Below are 26,827 nucleotides of genomic sequence, written 5' to 3'. Positions count from 1 at the left end.
CTTCTAGAAGAGGGCCCCAACCTCCTTATTTCTACAAATTCTTAACATTTTTTTTTTTTTTAAAACTCCCAAAAGGTTAGTTATTATTATAACCATGCCAGGAAGACACGAGCAGTGGCTGTGTTCTCACACTTAACACTCCAAAAGGAATCACCTACGTATCTATTACCTTTTATGAAGGAAAATATCGAGAAGATTCAAGTTGAAGATTCAAGTTTAATGTATACCCGAACAAATAGCAAACCCATGACAATTAAAAGAGTTCATATAAGCAAATCATCTTGTATGTAAAATGCCTTAACTCTATGCACATGCAGCACATGCGAGAGAGATGTGAACGACAGGAGTTAGCAAGGAAATAAATGCATCAGCTTTTCTCCTGACATCACAAACTACAGACTAACATCTACAAAGCTTATGATTCCCCTAGCACCTTTCAGCACCATTTCCCTTCCACTAATCTGTCTATCTACCTGATGATAGAAAAAATTTTACTTCTACAGTTGTATTTCATGACAATTTCCCATCTTTAGAAGACTTTCTGCACAACTGAAGTAGATGGCTCCAGGCTAGAGATTCTTGCCCCATCATAGGGATATACCAATCCCATTGTCTAAATGGGAAGCGAATAAAGTTACAAAGTTCAGACAACCCACTACCCAACCTGTGCACACCCTGCCCATGTGGCTATTCTTGTGCCGGAGTAGGCAGGCTTCCCAGAATACCCTCTTTTCTTATGAAGAAGTGAATTCCATGCTAAATTGCCATTGCCATACCCCACGGCCACGGTCCCCTTCTCCTCTAATGCTGCCTCCTACCTCCTGGACTAAAACTGTCCTCTCTAGAGGTGCCTCATCAGTCATCTCACCCAGGAGGGCAATTTGGTCAAAAGCTAAGAGTGGGAGATGGGGCGTGAAAATTACAATTCCCCAAGAACACCATGGTGGTTTTCCTAAGGGAATTTTTTTCAGGTTTTGATGATTAGCATTTTAGGAAAGGACATGTGAGAAAGAAATGCCTTTTAAAAAAAATTAAAAAATAAAAAATTATGAAAAATCTTGTTTTCAATTAAATGCAATTTCAATAAGAAAAAAGCCCAACCACCCAATCAGCCTGACACTTCTTCAATAAGGGAGAATTCAAGCTTGCAGAATATAATTGACCAGCATGGAATTTTGCCAGGATACCAAGATAAACGTAATTGTTCATATTAAGAGTGTTAATTAATTGTTTGTGAACACAAATAATTGGCTGCTTGGTTTTATAGCTCATTAGAAAGTCAACAATTCTATTAGACATTGCTGCCCGGTAGCCATCCTAGGACCACTGAGCTGTAATCACCAGAAGCCTGAAACTAAGCCAGGGAAAATCAGTGAGAGGTCGACCACTGAAATCGAGCTCCAAGAAAAAAAAAAAAAAAAAAAAAAAAAAGTGATACCTAGTAAATAAGTATTAACACTTTCTGGATAAAGGAGGGGCTTTTTTTGGTTGGGGTTTTGGGTTTTTGTTGGGTTTTTTTTTCTGGTTGGTTGACCATTTATGCAAATTTTTCTACCAAAGATCTCGTAAAAAATCCCCAAAGAGCTGCCAGATGGAGTTACCCAACATTAGTTATGAATTAGTGACCTTGATGTACACTACCTATGACAGACGATGCAACCAAAAGTGTAAAGAGTGAACTCCAGCAGCTTCCTTGGCAGAGCGACGCGCAAGCACTGCGACAGTCAGCTTCGCAAGAGCTTCATCCGCGCCAGCCGGGGGTTATTGATTACCACACAACACGGGGAGCGCCTGCATTCTTGGCAGACAATAACTATATTCTTACAAACCGCTGATGGGCTAAACAAGCTATTAATGACAGGTTGCTCTTCATCATCTAAAACGGACAGACTCTGCTGCTTGACCACAAGGACACGCAGGTTATTGCTTTGAAACGTTATGCAAAAGACACAAATAAGGTCTCTCTAATGAGTAAACCACACGTATGGCTCCATGGTTCTTTTTTAGTAGAGCTATTAATAGAAAACAGGACCTATTCAGAGTTGCAGACATATGATCATCTATTCCAAGGTTTCTACAGGTTGTTCAGATTTGTTACTCGGAAAAGGAATTAGCTACATATAACGCAGCAAGTAGCCACCAACGTTTTTGGAATACAAGACCGATTCCCCTACGCTAAGAAAAGAAACCGCAACGTTCTAAACTAGCTACAAATCAAATATGCTTCTGAGCAGATGTAGCTATCGGTGGTCAGCAGGGAGCGCGGCTGTGACCCCCTTGCACGTCCGCCGGACACACCGGACGGCTCTTCGTCCCAGCAGCAGCGACCAGCCCAGCTCCTCCGGGAGGGCCAGCTCTGATGGACTCTGAGAACCAGGCACAGGGACCTGCTGGGAAGTTCTCCAATCTACAAAGAAAATCTTTTTGCTTATAAAAGCATCTGGCTTTAAATTGGAAGTATTTCCAAGTAACGATTTGTAAAATATTTACCAAATTTTGGAACAGCAGTTGTTACACTACTTTATTTCACTCCTGTGTGTAGCTGGATGCTAGATACCAGGATGGCAGGCGCTACTTAAACAAGGGTAAGCAGTAAAATAGGCTGCAATCAAGTGAATGGATACATACACGGATAAACCTAATGGGAACATACAGGCCCTGCAAGGATTATATCACAAATTGTAAACCACCCTTTTTTACAAAGGGATTAAAGAACAGATTACCCAATCAATATAAAGATTCTTCTCTTTTCATGGGGGGGGGGGGGGGGGGGAAGCAAACTTCCTCACAAGTATTTGGAGATGCAATAATTGAAAGTAGTAGAACCAGAGCAATCACATAGCTTAATTCTTCTGAGGAATATCCCTATAGTTTATTGGAGTCCAAAAGGTCTTTGTGAATTTGTCTGACATAATGCTGAGATATAAAACAGTTTCCAGCACGAATACTCCCATCTATGGGTGTCCTGGGAAACAGTCAATTTCCTTGAGCACCCGTTCCCAGGACAGATTTTTCTAAGATCAGAGGGAAAAGGAAAAAAAGTCTCAAACCTGGAGGGCTTTTGACAGATCTTTCACAGAAATACAAAGCAGCTAATGTGTTTAATGAAGACAACATGTTATTCAACCATACAGGGAGTTCCCTGTAAAGAACTTAAGGCATCATTACTCTGCAGAGAATCTTTCCAGCACGTTTTCCCCCCAAATCCCTCAGAAACCCTGAACGTTAGTGAAAACACCATTCCTGGTCCACCCCCCCGCCCCAGGCTACTCAAAACCCAAAGAGCCTCTTCCTTCCGTACCTGCTGGGTTGAGGTGACATTATAAATCAGACCCGCAGCTCCAGCTATTGCAGCACTCCCAATTTAGAAAAAGCACCAGTCATGGTCATCTGTCAAGACTGCAGCATCTTTATAATGCATTAGAAAAATCCTCTGAACCCATCAGATTACAACTACCTGACACCAGCAGAGGAATGAAACATTTTAAAAATTTATTTAAGAGATTCAACTCGCATGCAAGATACCAATGAAACTAGCAAACAAGATTAATTTTCAAACTGCTCTACGACCTATTCATAACACTCAGCTATTTATTCCATTTACAGATTCCAAATACTAGTTGCAATGGAACATTTAGTATGCCACCATTATAAAGGGGAAACTGTTGACAACTATGCCAGAATATACATCCTTTTCATCCCGCTGTTACTCCAGGAAGATATTGGTACACAAGCTCCTACAAATCATATTTCCCAAGTGATTCCCAAAATGGGAAGCAACAACAGAAAAGCAATTTTTTCAAATGCTCATGCAATACATTGTGATAAGATTTTCTTTTAATGGAAGTACAGGACAGTATATAATACTTAGATATTATATGACAAAATTAAACATGAATTTAAACGCTTCTCATGATGTACTGAGATATACACGCCATTAATAGTGAATATTTTGATTTAATGGGATTTAATAATCTGTTTAGATGAACTACTTAATGTTCTGATGGTTGCCGATACTAACATCCGAGGCTCAATGAGCTTCAGACTTGTGACAATATTGTATTTTTCCCAGTTTTGATCAACTGATTAGTTTTAATGCTAAGTATGTCTTGCCATCACTTGTGGTTTGAATATGTTTACTTAAACCAAAAATATTTTGCATCTCAATTATTATTTTATACTGCAGCACTGAATGGAATTTAAGTCAATACATTATTCATAAAGCAAAGACAAGAGAAAAAACAAAGCTGTGCACTTCTTTCAAAGACTTCAAATTACTAAAACATACCATATTTATGCATGCAATATTTGATTGTGTGGTGGTTTGTTTGTTGGTTTTTTTTTTTTTTTTATCACAAGTTTGTTGTTTTCAGATCAGGATATGCCAAAAATCCAACACCAAACAATTTTTGTTTATAATTAAGGCAATCATCAATCCAAGGATTGTAGTCCATTTTATTTCATCTCTACATCAAAAAAAGTAATTTAAAAAAAATTAAAATTCCCTTGAAATGGTAAGATAAATGAAAATGTAAGTGCCTTCACATAATAACAGTAAGCTGACCCTCTGGGAAATGGTTGACTTTCTCAATTCAAGGTATTCAAAGCTCATTCGAAAGTGTTCATTTGGAATGCAGATATCAAAGATGATGCAAATGTTCAAGAGAAAATTAAAACTTACCAGATGTTCTAATCCAGCTTTGATGTTTCCAGAGTCCCTGTAACAGAAGAACAAAAGTTCTAAATAGTTGCTAAACCCTTGTCTACAATGATTTATGTTTAACTCAGAAATGGCAAAGCCATGTAATTTCTCGAGTATATAAAATTTTTACTTTTAATACCTTAATCATTACAATACCTAAAATGTCTCGATTATCCTAATGCATAACTACAGAATTATTTAAAACCTCAAATTTTACCTGCTCTGAAATTGCCATAAACTGTAGCAATGCAACAGGACACTCATTTAAAAAACAACATTTTTAATATAGTTATCCCACTATTCATATTGGAATTAATAAAACAAGACAGTGCATAATGCTATTTACCAAATCCACATTCAGTGGCTCATGGTTCTGCCTTGCCACGACTTCAATAAGAAAATTCTGTGACCGTTTACAAAGGTGATGGAATGAATGAATCTTGTATTAACTAACGAGGTCGTGGCAGCCATACTGAAACCTCGCATTTGACTCCCAACAGCTGAAAAAAATACAACGTACAGGTACAAAAATAAGAAGTAACATCGCATAAAGACAGCTGCAAAACAAGGGACCGAACTACCAAAGAAAAAACATTGAAAAGCAAGGAGAAATCAGAGTGAAAATTAATCCTTAACACATCCTGCGATGTAAAAAAGATAACCTGAAAGAATACCGAAGCAAAACAAATTTGAAAAATCCCCAAATCCCAAGCCGCTGAACAAGGAGGCTGGCTTCTGCTTTCACTGGCTCCAGGTTCTACCTGCTTCCAAAAAGGTAACGGTGCCTTTGAGGAAGGTGGGCTGCAGCCACGGCAAACAAGGAGCAACCGCCCCACTAGTGTTTCAAGTAATCAGTGATCGAACCATATAATGTAGTGTGTATTTATATTTATAATATTAATTTTTCAACAAATTATTCAACTATATCAAACCACAGGTGCAAAAACCCCAACTATATTCCTCTAAGGCAGCAAAGCATGTGAGACGGAGGCTTCCGTTCTCTTTAATACTTAGTACGGGCTGTGTAAGGCATCATGTGAAGTTACACACAAAAATGGCTAAATATATGAAATTTTACTAGATACTGAATAAGGCTACGTTGAATTACACATTTTACAACCTTGCTGTACTCTGTTTTAGACTTTTTGCAGAAAGCTTTTAGTTATAATTTCATAAAGCTGTCAAAGAAGTCTGCTATGCACTTTTGTTCTATTTGAATATATCATGAATGAAGCAAGAGAAAAAGACGCACCTTCCTTACACCATGATTTTGCATTTTGAACCGAGAACTGATTATTCGAGTCCAGACAATATTTAAATAGAAATCATCTCCCACACCTATTTTTGAGGTGCTAAATGGCCTTAAAGAACTGAATCACTTTGGAAGCAGGATCCAAGCAGCTGATGCGGGAGCTCACAACTAACGGTATAAAACCTGCCCTGTTAGTGGTCTGTCTCCTGTGCTGTCCCTGCCATGACTCCATCAATATTTGTGCAACTCCTTTTGCCCTGTGCTGAAAGCAGACTTAATTCAATTAGAGGTCTCAAAACTGATAAAAAAGGTCCTGAAGTGGAAAATGCGAAGAGATTATTGGCAAATGAATAAAGATTTGTATCGAACTAACACACAAGAGTACAGCAGGGTGGGTTGTTTGTTTTGTTTTTGTGTTTTTTTTTTTAATCATTCCCTCTCTTAAGTCTGCTGGGAACAGTGAGTTTCCCTTCCCCTCATGCAGCACATCGATTTCTGAATTAGACTGCAATATTAAATAATTAATATACTTGCCATGATTGATGTTTTGCATTAGTTGAATATTAGGTTATCAATCAAAATCCACTTGGTTTAATGTAATAATATTGAAAAAGTGTCACTGGCTGTTCATCCAATTTGCAGTTGAGGCAGCACAGATAGTAATATTGGTGTAACACAAGGCTCTAACGCAGGAAATGCAGTGGTTGAACATACATAAGGCAAACATTATCAAACTAACCAGGACAAGGTTGAGGTTGTCCTAAATAAACCTTGTGGCTCCTGTCACTTCCAATGAAAACTCTTTCCAGCCGGAGGCTGCTGTGCATCAATCAGCGATGACGACGAGTGAAGCCGTGGCATAACTTTATCTTTCTAGTTAAACAATAATTATACAAAGACGACTCCCATTAATACTGTATTTCAAATATTGTGTTATGCAAAACCAGACCTGTTGCTGCAGCTCAGTCTGACACATAACCTTAGATGTCTACAGACCACCTTCATCACTAATACCATAAAAGACTACAAATAAAAGGCAAGAACAGTTTAGTGCATATTATAATACGCACTATTTATAATCCACTATTATAATACTCCTATAAAGGAACACCACAAGAAAGTTATATTAATTTTATATCATTATCAGGTAATGATGTTTTACTCAACTTTGACACCAGGCAGTTCCCAACAAGATCTATATTTGCCTTTCAAACCATCTCCAGTGCACCACATCTATTTTTTTGGTTTGTTAGGCCAAGTTCAGTTTTATTCCTGAGTTTTGCTTTTTTCCATCAGAGAAGCCCTGGAATTGTATTTCCCCAATATAGTCAAGAAATTGGGCTGTAAAATACTAGTTGACGTGCATATATTTTAAAATCATACATTAAAACCGGTAAGCATAATAGTCAGGCTAATCCAAATGTTAGCTTTTGGGAATGGCAGGGGAAAAAATTGCAGCTGAGCTAAGTCTGAATCATGGTCATGAGGGACCTGTAACAACAAGCCAGGAATTCAATTAAGCAAGTGTAGCCAGCTTTTGGATTACTTAAAACCATAGTGTAGGTAACTAATTGAGGTAGTGTTAACTTATTAGTGCTAGTTCCTTTGCCAGTAAATTAAACTAAAATAAAAATATTCACTAGCACTCGCTGAAAATCCTGATTTTAACCTAGACATATATTCATGTTCATAAAAGTAGGTTCCCATACAAAACTAACCATTAATCAAGGGAGCTGAGAAATGTGCGATATCTTCAAAACAGCTGAACTTTAGCTATTCTAAAATAATACAAGATTTCACTAATAATTTACTTTTTAATACATTTACAGCAGTTTCACGCAGGAATTGTGCAAAAACAAGTAATAGTTCTACAACAGAGCTAAACATGTTACTGGATACATATAGACACAGGACTCCGCAGCAAGGCACCCTCAAGAAGCTACAGTCTTAACATCACACTACAATGCCAGTGACTTATTTTATTACGGTGAGGCTATCTAAAACCAAGGAAATCTCAGAGATATTTTTATTTATCACCAAAATAAGCAATTGAGCTTGTTAGCAGGTCTCTGTTATACTCTTTAACATGACAAACAATTAGAGCTGAGTTTAATCCGTGCTGCTATTCAGACCAGTAGCGTCAAACTGGAAGTATCCTGCAATTTTAAAAAAGTTATTCCAAATGAAAACAAACCGCTTCAGTTCACATTCTTCGGTTCCTCTCAAGTTGTTATCAACTCGTTCTCAATACCTCCCTTATGTTCGTAGTTTTCTTTGCCATAGTTTTTTGGTTAGAATCCATAGGCCACAGAATAATTCTATGGATTACCTATATTTATGAACATGATAGGATAATTATGGGATAATATAGGTTGAAGGGCCTCTGGAGGTCTGCAGTCCCACCGCCTGCTGAAGGCAGGCTCAGCTGTGAGGCCAGACCGGGCTGCTCAGAGTTTTATCCAGCCTGGTCTTGAAAGGACAATCTCCCTGGGCGACCTGTTTTGCTGATTAAATGTCCTCGCCGGGAGCATCTTTCCTTCTATCTAGTCCAAACGCCTCTTTTTGCAGTCTGGGCTGGTTGCATCTTTCCTCCTACCACTTCAAAGAGCCTGGCTCCCCCTCCTCGGTGACCTCCCTCCCCACCACTCCGGGTGGCTGCTGTCAGGTGCCCTCGAAGCCATCTCTTCTCCAGGCTGAACCACCCCCAGTCCCTCAGGTCCCCTGCCCGTCTCCAGCCCCTGACCGTCTTGATGGCCTGAACTCCACACTAAACAGTCCCAATGTCTGATTTTTCTCCTCAGAAGCCAAATGAATAAATAAACCATCTCATCATTAGCAAGGCCTTGGGCAGAATCCCCTCCAGTTCCACAACGGTAACTACAAGCTGCAAAGAACAAGGTCATACGCAGCATCTCGGGTCAGGCTGCACCACACTCTCAAATAAAGGCCTTTTAACTCCACTCTTCATGAATGCCAACATGTCAGTGCTGTATCAGGCAGCATTGTCCCAAGTGGTTACAGATAATTTTCATAGAGCTCTCTCTTAAAAATCTCTTGGATGATTCAACAAGCACATCACATAATACGTTCAATAATCTGTCAAGTATCATTTTAAATTAATCCCTTTTTTGTCCCAGTATTCCTCTTGGATGAAGAGCCTCATAGTGAAAGATGTTCTTGGAACAACCTCATGTTTTCCTGTTCTTTATCCTCATGTTAACATGCTTCGACTGCTTGCTGTCATCTAATGGCCTTCCCTACACATCCCCCTCAGCAGCACGCACATCCGCATCCGCTGTTTTTCCTTTGCATGTTATCAATCCCCACGTGTATTCTAGATAAACAACCTCAAAGTAAACAGCTGAATCTCTTCAGAAGCCTTCAGAGCTTCTTTATGAACTTCAGCAGGTGACAATATATTAAACGCTCGCCAATACAAGCAACACAAAACAGGATAACCATATTATGCTAAACCCAGCTCGAGTGGTGGTCTAGTCCCTTCTCCCACCTCCCTAAGCTCTGTGTTGAAGGCAGATAAAGGGAGAGAAGAAAGAAATGAGAACAAATATGCCTTAGTAGTTAGGAATTATACCAAGGGGTATGGTGAAGAGGATGAGTGAGGCTACTGTGATAAACGCCATAGCCACTGCCTCTCCCGTCCTGAGCTCCTTCAGTTAGTGAGGAGCCTGCGCTGACCCAACACGGCCAAAGTCAGGAACAGTCTCACTAAGTGCAACTACAGTGGAGGTGGCAGCTATGGGAGAAGTAGAGTAATCCGCTATCTCTAGGCCTTTCTTTTTGTGTATCATCTTTATTTTAGCAGATTGGCATCTCAAATTCAATGAGGCCTTTGCCTCATCATTTTCTGCTTCTGATACTCATAGTCATCTCAAAGCTGATCTGCCAAGAGATGCTTAGCTTGTCAGTAGGCACTGTAAAAAAAAAAAAAAAAACCAAACCAAAAAACACCAAGCTAATCTAAATCAGATTCAGATAAGGAATTTATTACACTAACCTTGACTACTCAATCTAGCAGCATTGTTAATATTCCAAATTTCTGACTAAATCCCAGCAAACATCACCACCAACAGCCAGGAACAATTTCCTTTCTCTTTCAGAATGTGGAAATCCCCCACCTAAAACTCTGCCAACCTGTGGCAAGATCGTCTCTGCCAATGGTGAGTTTAAAGGCCAATATCTCATGATTTCCCGGACTAGAGCTGGGCCCCGTATATTCCTGGGAAGAAGAAAATTAGTGTGTAATCACGTGGAAACCTATTTAATTCTACCCTGGGATATCCAAAGATAGAGAACTGCTCCCTCACTTATTTTATGTATTCAACCTTTGCTGGATTTACTTTCCTCAGCCTCAAAAGGCTGTACAATGAGATTGAAGGTATTCCAGGTATCAAATTTTAGAGGAGGAGGAAAATAAGGAATAGTTTCTTCCCACTGAAGTTTTTAACTGTTTTCTAACTTCTCTCTCACACACACATTTTGGAAGAAGGCATGGTGTGTACTCATACACACACAGTTTAATCACAACTGGATGGGGAGCCTGAACAATGCCCTTGTGACCTTATCACCGTTTAGCGATGCATTTACGCAAACATGTAAACCATGTTATATTCTGGAATAGCTTCACTGACTAATCTTAAGCTCACAGAACATGCCAGACACAAGAGTAAAACAGTCCTGGCCAGATCACACCTTTGTTCAATTCCAGAAAAATAAAAGCCTAGTACAGAAAAAAGTATTCTCTCCCTAATTGGCAACAACTAGAATACCCACACACGATTAGTACATCTGCACGGTGGCTGTTCAGGAGGCACTACATATTTGAAGTTCTTCCCTGAGCTAGCTTGAATTTCAGCTTCAGAGTTAGAGAATCCTGGATGCAGTTTTTAGAAACAGATACCCCATCACATTCCACTAAATTTTCAAGGTTCTGTATTGTTGTGTTTTCTGTAAAATTACAGGCTGGTGTTTCCAAATCTGACTTCAGACCGTAGATACTTATTTCAGTAGGCTTTGAAAGTCACAACGCAGATTACATAAAAATCTGTGCCTGTCCTCTCCTTCGATACCAACTTTAAGAGGACAGTGCTGATTCTCCTGGGTGAACAGGTGAATCCAGACCTACTGACTTGCGATGACAAGCTGCTCCAATACCACACCGGTGGTCTGGCAGAACTGCTGGTAAAGACTACGTAACATACAGAAACAGAACAAAAACCGCGTTACTCTTCAACACTACTACTTAGCATCACCTGGGTTATAAAGAAAAACCTGAAAAGTAGGGCTATATTTTTTTTGTAGCCGTAAGTGGAAGTTACATCAAAGGGAGTATACAAAAGGCAAGGGGAGAAAACCATAAAAGCAAGCTATTTCCTCCTGCTTCTCTTAGGCAAAGATGAAGGAAAAAAACCTTGCGTTTTTTGAAAGTAACCAAATAACATACCCAAACAATATTACCAATAATGAAAATCAAAATCTTTGCAATCTACTGCTTACATAAGTTACACAAAGATTCTCAGCACTACATGTACCTCAAAGAGAATCCCTTGACAGTTGCAAGGGCTCTAAGAGTTGTGGCTCCTTGTATCTAAAAACCCCCGTTTTCTTCCATTAGTGGAAGATCCAAGCAACCAATAAAATGACTAAGAAATAAAATAGTGAAAATCATAGGGAAAGAAAATAGTGAAAAACAGGGATCGGTTAGAGAATCCTTCACTCTGACTGCTAGAAAACGCACCCATTATATTCTTGAAAAAGCGTGGAATGTTGTTTTGCTCTTACTTAATATCAGATTCAAACGGTCTGGAACTGATCCTGAAGCGTAAAGACTCCAAAGCTGGTGGGTGGTGGTGTGCTCAGTGGCTCCCTCGCTCCAGTCAACCAAAGAATATTTCACTCGGGGAAAAAATGGTAAGAAGTTTGGCCAATTACTAATTTAAATGTAATAAAGATTCAAGAAGATTGTATGAAGGTCACTTATCAAAAGCAGGAAGAAAAGCAGAAGTCACCCCCACACACAGACACATACGGAATAACTTGGAACTGCTGAAGAACTCAGTAGAATATAATGCAAGCTAAACCGAATCACGCTAAAACCAGGGACTTTAAACAGGACACAAGGTGAAACAATTTCCATAATATGTTATCTTAGAGAGAAGAAAAATCAGTACCCAAGAGACCTTATCAAATATTCAAGGGAGGGGTGGGTGGTGGAATATATATAACCCTGGCTCACAGGGTAAAATTCAAGATTTCATGCAACTGAAATAAATACTGAAACTAAAGGGAGTGGGGGGACGACACAAAATACAGTGTCGATAGAATCAATATTTTCAAACAGACCCTACAAAAAAATCCTTTTTGTCTTCAAGTATTTCACAGATAAATGAGAGCCAAAATAACTACCCCAAAAAGCTCCCAATTCTGCTTTACCAAGACTTCAGGTCAGATATGAAAATCCCATAAATTATCAAAGCAGATTGCTTTATCCTGGTTGCCAGTTCAAGCCATTCCTTGGATAAACCTGGCAATTCAAAGGACCGCGTAACATGCAAGTCCTTGGAGTTTTGACATGTGAAGTGGTTTTTTTGTGTTTTTTTTTTCCCTGGGTTTTGTTTGGTTGGTTGGGTTTTTGTCCTCCTGTTCTGTGCACGGCGTTCCCTTCACAAAGAGTAAAACCTTGTTAATCAACGCTTGCATTCCCAGCAAACACAAGCAATTAAGCTTCAGGCTTCGGAATGTCACTGTCTCCGTTAACCAGATTATTTGGTAGTCTTAAATAAATTAGACAACTTTGGCCTGTTTTACCTTTTCTGTAATATGATTTAGTAGATATTCAATTAAAACACATCCTGTAGGTGAAAGTGTATGAAAACATTTCTGTAATGGACATTAGTGGTAGTAGGAAGTGTTGCTAATTAGCCTCAAAGTACAAAATAGATTACAAAAGTAGCAAAAAGCCCAGCAGTGTAAATGCACAGAACGCTGCACTGAATATTAAAACAAAGCAGAGCAAGTTTTAATGTTGGTAAGCATAACTACAGTAAAAACTCTCCAGACTAGTCAAGAGTGTTACAGGTTAATGAGGAACATATAAAGAGTGCACAATAATTATCATACCTAACACCTTACCATCTGTGTTTGGATGACTGCAGAATATAAACACAGTTTATCAGCATTAAGTCTGAAACTAATTACACATGTATTTCTATTAGCATACTGTTAGGATAAATATTTAAAATGTTAGATTTTCCGCAGCTGCACTCAACTCTCAGTATGGAAGAATATTAAATCGAAGGGTAAGTCAGTGAGAAAATTTAAATGTTCTAAGCACTAAAACAATTTGAGTACAATCAATTTTCCATTCTCTGAAAGCTTCTAAATCCTCCTCATTCACCCAATTACTACTGTACTTAACCTAATGAAATTTTATTCTGCAGGAACAATACTATTCTTAAACAAATTTTTGAAAAATATAAGATTAAAAACTTCTAGACAAAGAATAAACTCCTAGAGAAAAGATGCAAATAAAATTACTATCATAATCTTTTGTTTTTTTATTTGCAAGTATAAAACTGAAGAGAAACAAAAGCATGGAACATAGCATCTGTCATATCAGAATATAAAAAGATGATCCTGGCACAAAATGAAAAAGCTCTAATTCATTTGCAAATCAAGCCTGCCAGTTCTATTTCAAGCTGGCGGTAACTGTCAAGAGTTAACAAGATAATCACTTTCAATCCTGCCTTCAATGGTACATTACACTGTTATTCCATTCAATAAGGCCGTTCTTTGGGGCACTAGATGAATGGTTTTCATTTCTAACTCACACAAAAAGTTGCAAAAAAAAATCCATGGGGCTTAAGAAAGAAATCCCTTTATGGGCATTTATCTGCCGGCACTTGCTTTTAGGCAAAATGAGATATTTGGATACATTGGTGTCCATTCACTTCCTCTATTCCTTCAGGCCCTCAGTCTGTTGATAAAAAAAAAAAAAAAGAAAAAAAAAAAGAGGCACACAAGGAAACCTCAGGCCCGTTTGGTTTTTTTAAAACTATCTGTGCACATTAAACAAGTTCTGTAATAATGTTTTGTAAATACTTCAAGAATACACAGCTCATACACACTGAAATGACACTGCATTTGAATGGATCCGTCTTTTGTCTAAATTCATTGTGAACTGTACAAAAAAAATAGTAAGTGCTCATGAAAATTGTGCTTAGGGAAACAAAAACCAGTTCCTCATTACATGTTCAATAAAAATAAAGTTACTAATTAAAGGCAGTCTACCTATGAAACAAGTTAATCTAGAATTTTTCTGTATTAATTATTTGTAATTTTTTTTTAAGATTCTGTGCTATGCATTCTTCCCAAAAGGATAAAATATTATAGAAGTTTATGAAGTTAAGTATTTAAAACTTATTTGCTGGCACACAACTTTCTACTAATCTCTGCGAGAAAAAACCTTCATGCTTTCGCTCATTGCTCCAAATTCCTATTATGAGATACTCCCTGCATGTTAAGGTTAGAATGCGTATCTGTACAATACATTATTGAATATTCTGCAGTGACAATTTAAATCTTCTATACTACCTTTAGAAACAAATCACTAAAACTTCCCTTTTTTTTTTTTTCTTTCTTTCTTTAAACCCCCATAGATCTCAGTCCACAGAACAAAGCTAATATCTATATTTAATATCTTAACTGAGTTAAGCTTCTCCAGCTTCAGGTCTGTTAGCCATAATCAATGCCACCAAGCACGCTGTCAATACCCATCTGTAGAGATATATATATTCATAGATATATATATCTCTACAAATATATCTGTAGATATATATAATTTTTTTAAATTAAAAAAATAAATAAAAAATAATTTTTTTCGCAAACTCAGGGACCCATCTTGCCAGTCACTTCCTATGCTATTTGCATACCTTACAAAGAAGATTTTTGATTGTCTTTATAATCCATCACTACAAATCAGTCAACTTTTGCCATACGCCCCTCGTGCAAATGATCCTTTATAGTAGGAGTTTCTTTTATGAGAAATCTAAACACCAGAAGTTACCAGCAGACTTGCAGGCTTTGGTTTTGTTCTTTGCACTTCACAAGTTTCTTCAGAGGTTCTCAACAGAGAGTTGGTCTTATAATTAAAAGAATACCATAACAAAACCCAAAATTATATGCTTGTATTTATGTAGCATTAGAACGTAGTCATTTTGCTGCCCTACTGCCCCTGCTTCCCGAAAAGAAAGAATACAAATTAAAAATGAATTAAAAGCTCACACACTTCGGAAGGACCTTGACAGAGCACAAGATGTTGCACTTGGAACACAAATTAATCGAAAGTGAACAGATGCATTTCAAACAGCAGGTCATGGCTTTCGGTAAGACTCATACAGTCCCAAAAAACCAGGAGCCTGCGGTAGAAATTTGGGATGTGTTTCCATCCTCTCTAGCCAGCAGCAGTACCATGCCGGTACTGCTTAAAAATAAAGAATGGATTAAAAAAAAAAACCAAAACCAAAACCAAACAACCCCAAAAAAACAAAAACCAAACCACATCCAAAACACACATCACAAAACCACCCTCCGTTCTGTAAAGCCGACATTCGGAATAAAAAGCAAAGATAAGCAGCAGGGTAACTCTTCAGTAGAGGTAGGTATTTGTTTCTAGCAGTCACAACTGATTAATTTCCACAGCTCCAATGAAAGCCCAGGATGACCCACCAGTCCTAGGACACACACATTTTAAGGCCAAAGACTAAGAAAAGGTAGTTTCACATTTCCATTGTCACTGAAGACATGTGCAGCCCTTTGGCAACCGTGGTCAAGTTCAGCTGAGACCCGCAAAGTGCCACTTCAGTGAAATTCCACCGCTTGTGACTGCATTTGATCCAATTTTAGCACACCGAAACCTTGTGCTTTTTTAGGCATCACTGTTGGGAGGTATAAAAATCCAATTTGTAAATGCTTTTTCACTGTTCCTCCGTGCGTCCCTGCAGTTTGATTTTGTCGCTTCAGTTTAATTCCTCTACGTTCTTTCATCTGGCCTGAATTTATCTCCCTAAGGAAAGTAGGGGCACACTCAGAATATACTCTAAACGTTTTAAATATGCTTAAATGTCAGACAGGCACAGGTTTTCATTCCTATACAAGGAAAAAAATTTTCCTTCTCCTGAAAAAAGTGGATCTACTTGATCTCAGAACATTTAGCTTCTATCTCCTCAACTACTTCAGCTAACACAGCTTGTAGCATTTCTGGTCATAAGAGACTTGAGTTTCAGGCTGTATTTCACAATTAAGCAGTTTGTTTCTGTTACAACTCAATGTAGCCCTAACGAAAGCCTTTGAAAGTCTCTTGCTTTCTGTAAGACAGCCATTCCAAGCAGCCTGAGCATAGGCTGAGAGGTAGGAGAAGCTCAGAAGATTCTCCAAGCTAAGTCTGACAGGAGGGAGAAGCCCCTGTTGTTACATGGAGAACATGAACAAACCTCCACAGACACATTAAGAATAAGCCTGGAGGATTTACCATCACTATGGTACATTGTCAGTTCAAATAAACATAACTATTTTTGAATGGGACGATTTGCATCCTCCGCAGTATCTCCTCAGCATTCAAATGCATCCTACCCTCCGTGACTTGAGCGTTTTGTACCTGTTTTTCAATATTTTGAGGCTGATAAGTTACAGAGAGCATCACAAAGATCCTTTTATTTTGAGCAGAAGACTCACAAATTCTTCTAAAAGGCTGTTTTGTTAAAACCCAGATGAATTTTGAAAACATATTTAGTATGAAAAAGGTTTCTTTAAAGTCTGACTTTCAGTAAGGAAGAATGTTGTATCTTCTGCTAACAACTTCCATGTTGGGCTGTGTTGCAAGACAAATTTATAAAATTTGAAAAGGTAGAGCTTAAGTTGTTCAAGCTTGATAGGAAATTAGTTCCTTGGCCACAAATAAGGGAAAGAAATAATATATCATCAAAACAGAAAGAAATAAAAATTGATTGCAAATCTCAAACATATCTGACCAAAACCAAGCCTGAGAGACAGTGCCAAAAATAACCTGAAAGTGCTTTGAAATTAATGGAAAGGATAGAAAAAACCAAACCAAACCAAACCCAGCTAACTGAAGCTTATGAAGAAGATGATGTGGAGGAAGAGGAGACTGATAGACATCACAAAAGTAGTCCCATTTGCAGCAGTTCCCACTTCAGCACCTTTGTTTTTACAGCATTCAGTCCAAACCAATGCTGGGTACCTGTACGCTAACAAATCACCAAAGACTGGAAAAGCACTTTTAAATACATGTAATAGCAAGGATCAGAACTTGAAGTGTACCTTGGTGATAATATTTCAGTATTCAAGAATAAAGACCTTCAGAGTTGTCAAAAAAAAAAAAAAATCTGTCACACTTGGACCTAGTCACAGTGGATTTGTACCTAATTCAGCTACACCGAGATCGTAGAGAACAGGCTAATTTCCTTAAATGATCTGACAAGGCTAATAGTTCTCTCGATTCCAAGAGCAATTAACTCTCCGCTAATTCAACAGCAGCACTAGACAACTAACACTAATAGGTCTGTGTCTTGCTTATTTGTTATTTCTTTCTCCAGCATTTGTAATGGCCTCTGACTATATAATTTACAAGTCTGTTATTATGTGAGAACATTAATCAATGCTAAAATTGCTTTCCGTCTTGTGCTTACTACACATCTACTTCTCAGAGAGAAACTTCAGAAGCAATAGATGTGGTCAGGACATTGCTACGCCCGTGTTGAAGACACCGATACTGTCTAGAATTTGATGTCCAAAACATTATGTTAAGTAAACAAGAAGAGATCTGCAAGTTCCAGTAAATCACAACTTATATTTTTTGTAGAAAATTTTACATCCTAAATAAAACCATCGAGTAATGCTGCCCAAACACTTCATACTGGTTGAGTTGCACCAAAACTTCCTTCAGGCTTCGTATGTTCTTTAATTGTTAAGTCTACTGTTCTTACCACATCACATTGGTCTTATTCATTTTACTCTCCAAAATGCTTGCTTTCATTAATATACTTTTAACCTTTTACTACCATGAAAGACTAACATCATCTATTTCATTTGGCATTTATCATTCCCAGCACTTCACAGAGAAAGCCTCCGGTGAAAACAGAGAGCAGTACTGGCTTCGCAAGACGGAGCTAACTGCCGAGAAGTGGCCAGCCAAAGTCTAGACCAGAAATCTTGCTAGGCATTTTGTATTTTGGCATTCCTTCAATGAAATTAAAATAATTAGTATTGCACACTACCGCTTTACCACCAAGTGGACCAAATTTAGAAGAAAAGACAAAAATATAAAACATGTCTCGTTCTACAGCCAAGATTTCCCTCAAAGGTTATTTCTCTAATACGAAGCCAAGAGATTCCTGAAAAAATTAAGTACCATAAACATGGCACGCTCCAAGGAAACTTGAATCTTAAGCAATTCAGAGCTTGAAGATTAAAACCAGCACTTCCTATTGTACCTGCAAATATTAGAAGTAAAGTGAAACATTCTACAAAAACAACTTCTGAACAAATAAGCGGCCAGATCCTTCAACAGCAGCAATTTCTAGAGGACTTGCAGACCATACAGAAAGACCTGGAAATGTGGATTATCAGGCTGATGACTGAGCAAGCTTTTCTAGTGGAAAGAATTTCTAATCTGCAAAAAACCCAGCAAATACCCAACAACCACCTCAAGTTACAAACCTAACTAACAAAATGTAGCCACACATCACAAAGCCTACTTCAAGTTCTCAGCAGCACTGTTCTTTGGTCTTCTCTGGGGAAATAAGTTGGAGCTAGATGCCTATTAGTCCATAAAAGGTACCTTAATCCCTATATTTTTAGCTGTACCCATTTCAGTTCACCTCGGTTAACATCATTTAGGACAGGAGCCATGCTGAACCTACGCAGACCTCCCTCGACAGACTTTGTATCAACACAAGACAACCAACTCTGCAATGGCAATGAGTTTATCTGAGCACACATCCCCTCCAGCACTCGCCTACCTGGCTGCTCATGAAGGACTTCCTGAACCCTTACAGACCGCTGCTCTAAGACAAGCCAAAAGTGGTGCTGGTTTACAGGAAAATGTTAATTTTTACAGCACAGTAAGGCAGACAGTTCAGGATGGTAGCCTCAACCACCCCACAGTTAGTCGTCCTTGTGCATGAATCAAGCTTTTATATTCTTTCAAAGGAGGAGCAGACACTAGAGCGAGCAAGCCCTTCGCTAACAGAAAATTTTGCCTCTCTATGACGCTACCAGAACTAAGGATTTTTCTCTATTTTATTGCAATACTGTTCATATTTGCCTTATTTCACTCTTTTTAAGAAATGTATTCCAGACAGTCTTACTGATGTTAAATAGAGTAACATGAATACTTTGCTAATTACTATTAAAAGACCATGGTAGAGAACATTGGAGTATCTGTGCTCTGAAAGAGATTAAAGTCAGTCTTAAGAAAAAAAGAATATAACAAATTCAGAATACAGAATGACCGCACAGACTGATGGACTGATCTACAGAAATAGCATATTGACATTGCTGAAAAAAAAAAAAAATTAGTATATTGGCTCTTTTCCTAGATTTTCAGTTTTGGCTGAAAGTTATAATTGCAATATACAAAATTACTGTGTCTTGCGAAGAAGTGCCAGAAACCAGTGTCCCCAGAAACTGGAACTGGAACCGTTCCAAGCAATCAAAGACATTCATGTAACAATGGTCAGGACCGAGTGGCCTTTTACACAATGGCATGAGAGGATAAGCCACCTACTTAACTTTCTGTTCAAGCAAGATATTGGAAAGTTATGTGAACATTTGCGCATAATAATTTTCAGTCATTCAAAACAGGTCAGGATGCTGTTCTAACAATGGAAGCAAACAACGTATAACTTTATATATATATATATATGTGTGTGTGTGTGTGTGTGTGTGTGTGTGTGTGTGTGTGTATGTGTGTATATATATATATATATCCTTCCTCTGGTCATTGTGGCTTTCAGTCAACAAGGTCAGCCTGCAAGGCTAGCATTTGGATGGGTAACTGTTACCCCAGTACCAACAACAGATAATGGAAGAAACTGGAAGAATCAACTGAAGAAATTTAAAAATAAAGTTGAAAACCTTGTACCTACATGCAATACAGGGAAAAACAGTTTAGTTAGCTATTTAGTTAGTATTTTTTTGCCCAGCAGTAAAAAGAAATACAACATAGGGTAAACAAAAATGTTCAAACAGCTTATAAAACGGGTGAAATCACTTCAACCATGGAAAAAAATTTGCGAACCCTGCCTGATATCTGGGATTTAAGGTGGACTCCTTCTCTTGTACATCTGTAATGACAGAAGGTGCACAAACCAATGGAAAAAATACCTGTAAAATGTCCAGTCTTTGTACACAGGACATAGCCTAGCACATGTTTCTTGGTGTACCTCAAAAGCACAAAAAAAAAAAAAAAATCTGTCTTCTTAAAGGCTTTCCTTTTGCCCATGCTACGTATGGCACTTAGGTCGTTCATCATGACTACAGTAACGAGGAAGGCTGAAATTAGCGCTCTCTGGAGCATCTCTACACTTGCAGGATGTCAGGAGATGTGATTGTTGAACGACAAAAAGCCAAATGCTGAGAAATATTTGATAATACTATAGTAGCCCAGCACCAGGTAGATTTTTATTTTTTTTTTAAATACAGACCCCAAAGTCATAGCCAAGGGAATTCACTATCTCTTGAATGTGGAATTGATCTGAATGCAATTACTTTATTCTTTTTAGCTCCATTTGACTTTGAACTAAACATCAATTAGTGCGCAAACATAATATTGCAAGATCTGTTAAGTCCAATACTGATTTTTCCATAAAAGATCTAAAGCAAATTTATTGTCCTTCATTTAATAGCTTTCAGCCATCACAAATATCACAGGTGAAAGCTCAACTTCGTTTTCTGATGGTCACTTAAACCCTTAATTCTCACGATAAAACTCTCTCAGTCTTAGTTTTAAAACCTTTAAATTAGCAAACAAGACACCACATAATATATGCTATAAGCATAGGTCTTCTCTGAAAAGCTGGGACCTTCAAGTGCTTCAGCTGCGATACAAGCCATTGAGCCATGGCCAATATAAGCCAATTTGAATAATCAATATGACAACCTTATTTTTCTAATGCAAACAGGATTGATACAGTAAGGTGTCTCACTGCCACATCACAGTCATGGCCTCTTTTAACCCCTAATTAGATTTAGGCGATTATCCCTGCTCTTCCTTACAAGTGTACAGCCCGGATAAGAGATGACAAAAGCTATCTGCCACTTACTCAGCCTTTGCAGACTGCAGGTTATCCAGGGAGATACAGGGTAAGATCAGCAAACAATTGTTATTCATATCATCTACAGTTTTAAGATAGTCACAGTTTTCCATACATGCTAAGTGAAAATAGCCCAGAGCATTAGGTAAATGCAAAACGCTTAAGAACATCAGGGTTACGCAGATGGAAATTCAAGGTGATGTTAGGGAATTATGTTTAATTCAAATTGGTTACCACAAAGAAAAATATCTAGCAATGATTTTCTTTTTCAGACAGGAAACACCAAGTTTTCAATAGATTTGTGTTCACTGTTTATTTGTGTGTAACACTGGGTATTTTACACGGCTATTTCTTAAAAAAAAAAATTAAAAAAATCAAACTTAGAAACAGCAATCCCACTAGAATTACATAGCTAAACAAAGTACTAACAGACAGAGAAGATCTATTACAGAAATGTAATCACATTTCATTTACAAGAACTCTTATCTCAAGCACTTAAACATAAAATTTAAACAGTTTTCCATTTTATTGTACTCAGTATTTGAGCTAATAAGATATAAAAGTATAATCACGTTAGCAACATTTCTATTGCATTACATAAACACAGTACTAGATTAAAGGCAGACCAGGAAAAAGAAAGCATGATGTTGCATATAAAACTAAACACTTTCTTTCTCCTGGCAGAAAGAAGTATCACTGGTAGCACGTGTGAAAACTGCCCCGCTAAAATTAGACATGTTCACAAAATGCCTATTCCCATACTGCCTAAAAAGAAAAAAAAAAGTATTTCCATACATATTATCTATCTGTGAATGTCTTTAGCATGCTTTTGTAACCAAAAAAGAAGTAGTATTCGCCTATAGTATGCTTTTATTAGCAGGCTAAGCAATCACAGAACGGAAGGATCATTTATCCAAGTCAGGTGCAACCCACTCAAGATTGGAGAAGGATTTTCAGAACTGTTTAAAAGACATTTGGACAGCACTTTGAAAAATCACTGAAAGGTAATATATTTTTAAAAATATTGTATATACTGTGATTCAACACTCCTTATGAGCAATACTCTCTATTCAAGATAAAGGAGGCTACAATGCAAACTCTGCACTGCTTCTTTGGGCTTTATAGCCACTGCTGCTCCTCCCAGGTGCGAGTCAGAAGCAGCAGGGCACTGTCTTCTCCTCGGCCACCCCACCGAGAAGCTACCCTGACGTCAGAGAAACTGAACATCCTGGGGACCTCTTTTATGCAGCAAACATGAAACAATATTCATCCTAGATTTTCACCTATGCACTAAGGCTTTTTGCTTCTTACTATTATTTATATCCACGCCTTTCAACAAGTTGTGATTTTATTAAGTCATTTTTCCTCATAAAGGTTCAAGATACGGTCACCTTGAAACCATGCTACTTAACGGTCCGAGGGGCAATGCAGAAACTATGGATACGTGCTTCCTCACAGCGCTTCCGAGGCATGACCCTACCTACGGTCCCTGGCCTTTTGCTTTCTCTGTAAAAAAAAGTTTCACAATTTCTTTATGGGATTTTGTGCAACGTACTATACATTTGAGTGGCCTTTTGGAAATGCAAAATCAGATCTGACTGTTACTACTTCTGACTGTTACTACTTCTTTAAAAGCAAAGGCTGCAAAGCTCTAAGTGTTTGCCTAAAAATAACCAACCAAATAAGTATATAAATGGGGAGGAGCAATAATGGAAGACAATGATTAGTTTTCTACTCAGGTTATTTGAACTTGTGAAAAAAATCTGTTTATGGAGAATCTTATTTTAACTTAATTCCATAAAATTCTCATTAAATTGCAGAAAAAATTACACATCTACAAATGTTTTCCATGGTTTTGATAAAAAGAGCTGATAAAAATGGCTTGATACTGAGAAAACAGTCAGCATGAAAAATTGTTCCTGCCACTTTTTGGTTGTTTTTGAAGTTCCCCACTGGACTGCTTTGCCTTCTCAAAAAACCCCAAATCCTATAATAATTCAGAATCTTTTCCATTTGCTAATACAACTACCAGTTACACAAGCGTGGGGTTTTTCTGTACTGAAATTTGCAGTACCAAAAAGGAAGAGAGAGCAAGCAACGGGACTGTTCACCACAAAAGTTCCTTCAGTCGCACACGTACCCCAAAGAGCCTAACGAACCCTCCAGCGAGGAGGGGCCAAGTCCGTCGCTCCCTGCAGTCACGGCATGCCTCCTGCTCACCCAGAGGGCTCTGGGTTTCAGCCTACGGGTTCAAGCCTCTCTGCTGCTGGCTGGTTTGCTTCCCCAGGCACCTTGCCCCACCTGGCAGTGAACAAATGCCCCCGTTTTAGGAGGAGTCACGTACCCGTACGCACCGACGACCCGCTTGATAAGACATCTCACGGAAAGGTTAGCGGAGGTCAGCAGAAAGCAAAGAACTTGAACCGGGGCTACGACACCACAGATCCAAACCACAGCTACTCACCCCATCTCTTGAGATATCTCAAAATAAATCCATCGTATCTGAAAGACGCCGGCCGTTGCACCGTACCTGTGCCAGTATCCCGCAACCCCCACGCCGGCTCGGGTTAAGGACCTCTGGCACGAAACTCATCCCCACTAATTCACAGCATCTTCCCTCCTGTGACGCACGCGCATCTCAACTGCTTCATAAAATTTCATTTCAAATCACTTAAAATTTCGAGTTACAGAGCAAGTTTGCTAAGCTTGAGATAAGCAATGCTTTCTGGAGACAGGCAAAAAGGGGCCGCTAGGGATCTCACATATGGTGACAGTATCAAGGAATGTGGGATTGCCACTTTTAACCTTTTTTGATATTTTCAGCTTTCAGATGCTGATCTAATATAACTTCAATATATAACTTCATAAAAAAAAAAAAAATCTATTATCAGCAGTTGAGGCCTACTTTGGATTGAATAACCTGACCATCTTCAAAAATGTTTGCAAACCCACGTGGTGCAGCCTCCATTCAGCACGGAGCAGTGCAGATATATTACTTGATTTTAATTTTTAGTTAAACTGCTTAACTCTTAGGATCAGATTAATGATAATTTTATGTTAAATTTATCAAAACCTAGGAAACTTTGTCAGAAGAAAACTTCTCTCTCATAAGGAAGGTGAGAAGTACAACGTAAAAATAAGGCATTTCCATTATTCAGAATACATTACTAAGAGTGCAGAGTATAATTTTCAAAAATAATAACCACAAGTATATAAAGTTTCAAGCATTTAACATCTAGACCTAAACATCTAACATCAATTCACTGAGTTGTTATAGCCTGAATGCTTAAAAAAAGAAAGACGGAAGTAGCGAATTGATTAAAATAGAAAAAGAAATAAGTTACTTATGGACACCCAAGAAGGTAAGTGGGATGGAGCACAGAATTTCCTGCTCCCTGTATTCTTTTCTGCTTTCCTTCCTCTCTGTATCATGCCCACCACCACCAAGAAATGAAAGCTAAACTGCACTGCAAGGAAAAGCTCCCAAACAGCGAGAGCTTAAATGCAGCAAAGAGCTAAAATCTGTCACTCCAGCCTTGCACATAATGGAAAGGGAAAAACAACGGAGAAGAGTTGATGGGAAGAGAAAAACAGTTTAAAGTTCTTAACATGCTGCAGTATGGAACAGTCAACATAGCTCTTCTGTGATTTTTTTTTTTAATTTATTAATTGTGCTTTAATCCATACTTCATTGAAAATAAGCAAGCAAAACCTCCAATGTTTCCAACTAATATCGGTACAGCTATTTCTCAAGAGGAGAGATCTATTTTATAACCTTTAAAGTTAATGGAAATAGCTTTCAACAAGCTCTGGGGCCTAAAGCTTGTTTTGTTTTTTTAACCAAATTAATTGGTGGATTTTAATCTTTTGTCCTCCTCTATACAAAACACATCCTGACCTTTTAAATAAGATTTAATGTCTTCCACTACATATAAGCTCCTACCTTCTCTTCCATCTTCATGTTCCTGACTTACAGAGGACCTGCCATAAATTAACTCCCAGTAGAAACTAATGCCGCAACATCTAATATTTCATACAGAGATTGTGCCATAGGAGGTTTTTTTTAAACACCATTTAACATGGTCAGGAAATAAAGGGGTTTACTTTCATACCAGAATTCCTAAAAAAATAAATAGGTAAATTAAACAACTGCACACAGCTGAACCTCTGTGCCTGGCTGACAGCTCAGGAGGTCTGTCTCTCTTACAGTACAAAACCAAGATTCTCACTGTGCAGGACAAGAGCCAGCTTCTTTTACAGACAACTGCTCAGATTCTTCCCGAGCCATTCCTTGTCACTGGATGATCCATAGCATAAATATCGTTAGTGGCTGACAACTACTTACTGCCGAAATTTGATAATTTAAAAAAATTTAAAAAAATAAACCAATCAGGCCCCCTCTTTTTCTGCACTAGCTCAGCTCTCACCTTCCCCTCCCCGACTGCCTCGGCCCATCTGCAGGCATGCACAAACCCTGCCGACTACTCCAGCCCCTGGGTCCCCGGCCCATGGATTCGCAGAGCCTCCCAAGGCACCAGTCACCTTCGCATTCCTCTCTGTGGGCTCAGAGTAAATTACCCTCTCCCTACACGGCTACCAAAAGAGGAGAGAATTTTTGTGCATGTACGAGGAGGAGAAAAGGAGGACGTTAAAAGGAAAAAGGGAGATGGCAGAGACAGACATACGAAACCTTCTCACTCCTCCTGCCCCTGCAGAGGTATGGGAAGCATTCCCATCACACTCTGCTAAACACTTTCCTATAAGTCCATTGTGTGTATTTCTTTAATATTTTTCAAAGCACAGAGCAATGCCCACCTGACAAGAATCAATGGAAAAACTCTTTTTCCCCTCTTTGACACAGCATGATCCCATTAAGCAGCCTCAAAAGATTCTGATCTGAGCAGCAAAGCCAGACCTTCCTGATCAATTCCTTAATCCATTTTGAGAGAATAGACTGATCTTGCTTTTTCGATTTCAGCCCAGGAAAAAGTCATTCCCAACATAATTCACCATTAAATGGGCCTTGTCTTACAAGAACTTCAGCTGCTGGAAGCAGATGAGGAGCAAGTCAGAATGCAGGAGAATCACCAGCACATCTAACATGCTTCCTCTGGGTCTCCCCATTTCTACCCTGAAAGTCACTCAAAGCATTTGCCAGTCTTGTCCTTCATGGATCTTGAAAGATGTTGCTTTTAACACTATAAATAAGAAAAAATTGATGCCTGAAGTGGAAATTATTCCCATACTTTTCCTCCAGAAAAACTTCAATTCATTAGGTTACCACTGGGGTTGCTGTAATCTATGAAAAAAGGGAATAAAACCAACACGATGCTGAAGTAATGTTGTCACAATAAAGTGTGGTGCAGGCTAGAGATACTACACTCCACGTGTCGGCGGATTCTGCTGCAGAACTGAAGATGTTTAATTCCAAGATTGGATCGCATGCTGTGAACAGGGATGAGACATGAAGAGCATGTGCACCCGCTATATTCTGAGCTCTCTTACGGGAATCAGACTCAGATA

At 38.5% G+C, this 26,827-nt stretch overlaps 1 protein-coding gene across 3 annotated transcripts in view; it reads right to left on the bottom strand.

Annotated features, from left to right (window-relative positions):
- The window catches only part of RSRC1 (arginine and serine rich coiled-coil 1), a 178,549-nt gene that overhangs the window by 95,348 nt on the left and 56,374 nt on the right, over positions 1 to 26,827 (bottom strand). For all 3 annotated transcript variants that reach the window (XM_075506788.1, XM_075506789.1, XM_075506790.1), the window contains one exon: positions 4,682 to 4,718. In XM_075506788.1, the coding sequence (XP_075362903.1) occupies positions 4,682 to 4,718 (37 nt within the window). The remainder of the gene's footprint in view (positions 1 to 4,681; positions 4,719 to 26,827) is intronic.

Source organism: Mycteria americana, chromosome 7 (genome assembly GCF_035582795.1).
Source record: "Mycteria americana isolate JAX WOST 10 ecotype Jacksonville Zoo and Gardens chromosome 7, USCA_MyAme_1.0, whole genome shotgun sequence".
NCBI classification, from domain to species: domain Eukaryota; kingdom Metazoa; phylum Chordata; class Aves; order Ciconiiformes; family Ciconiidae; genus Mycteria; species Mycteria americana.
Note: the sequence above shows the minus strand (reverse complement) of the source record. Positions and strands in the feature narration are given on the sequence as shown.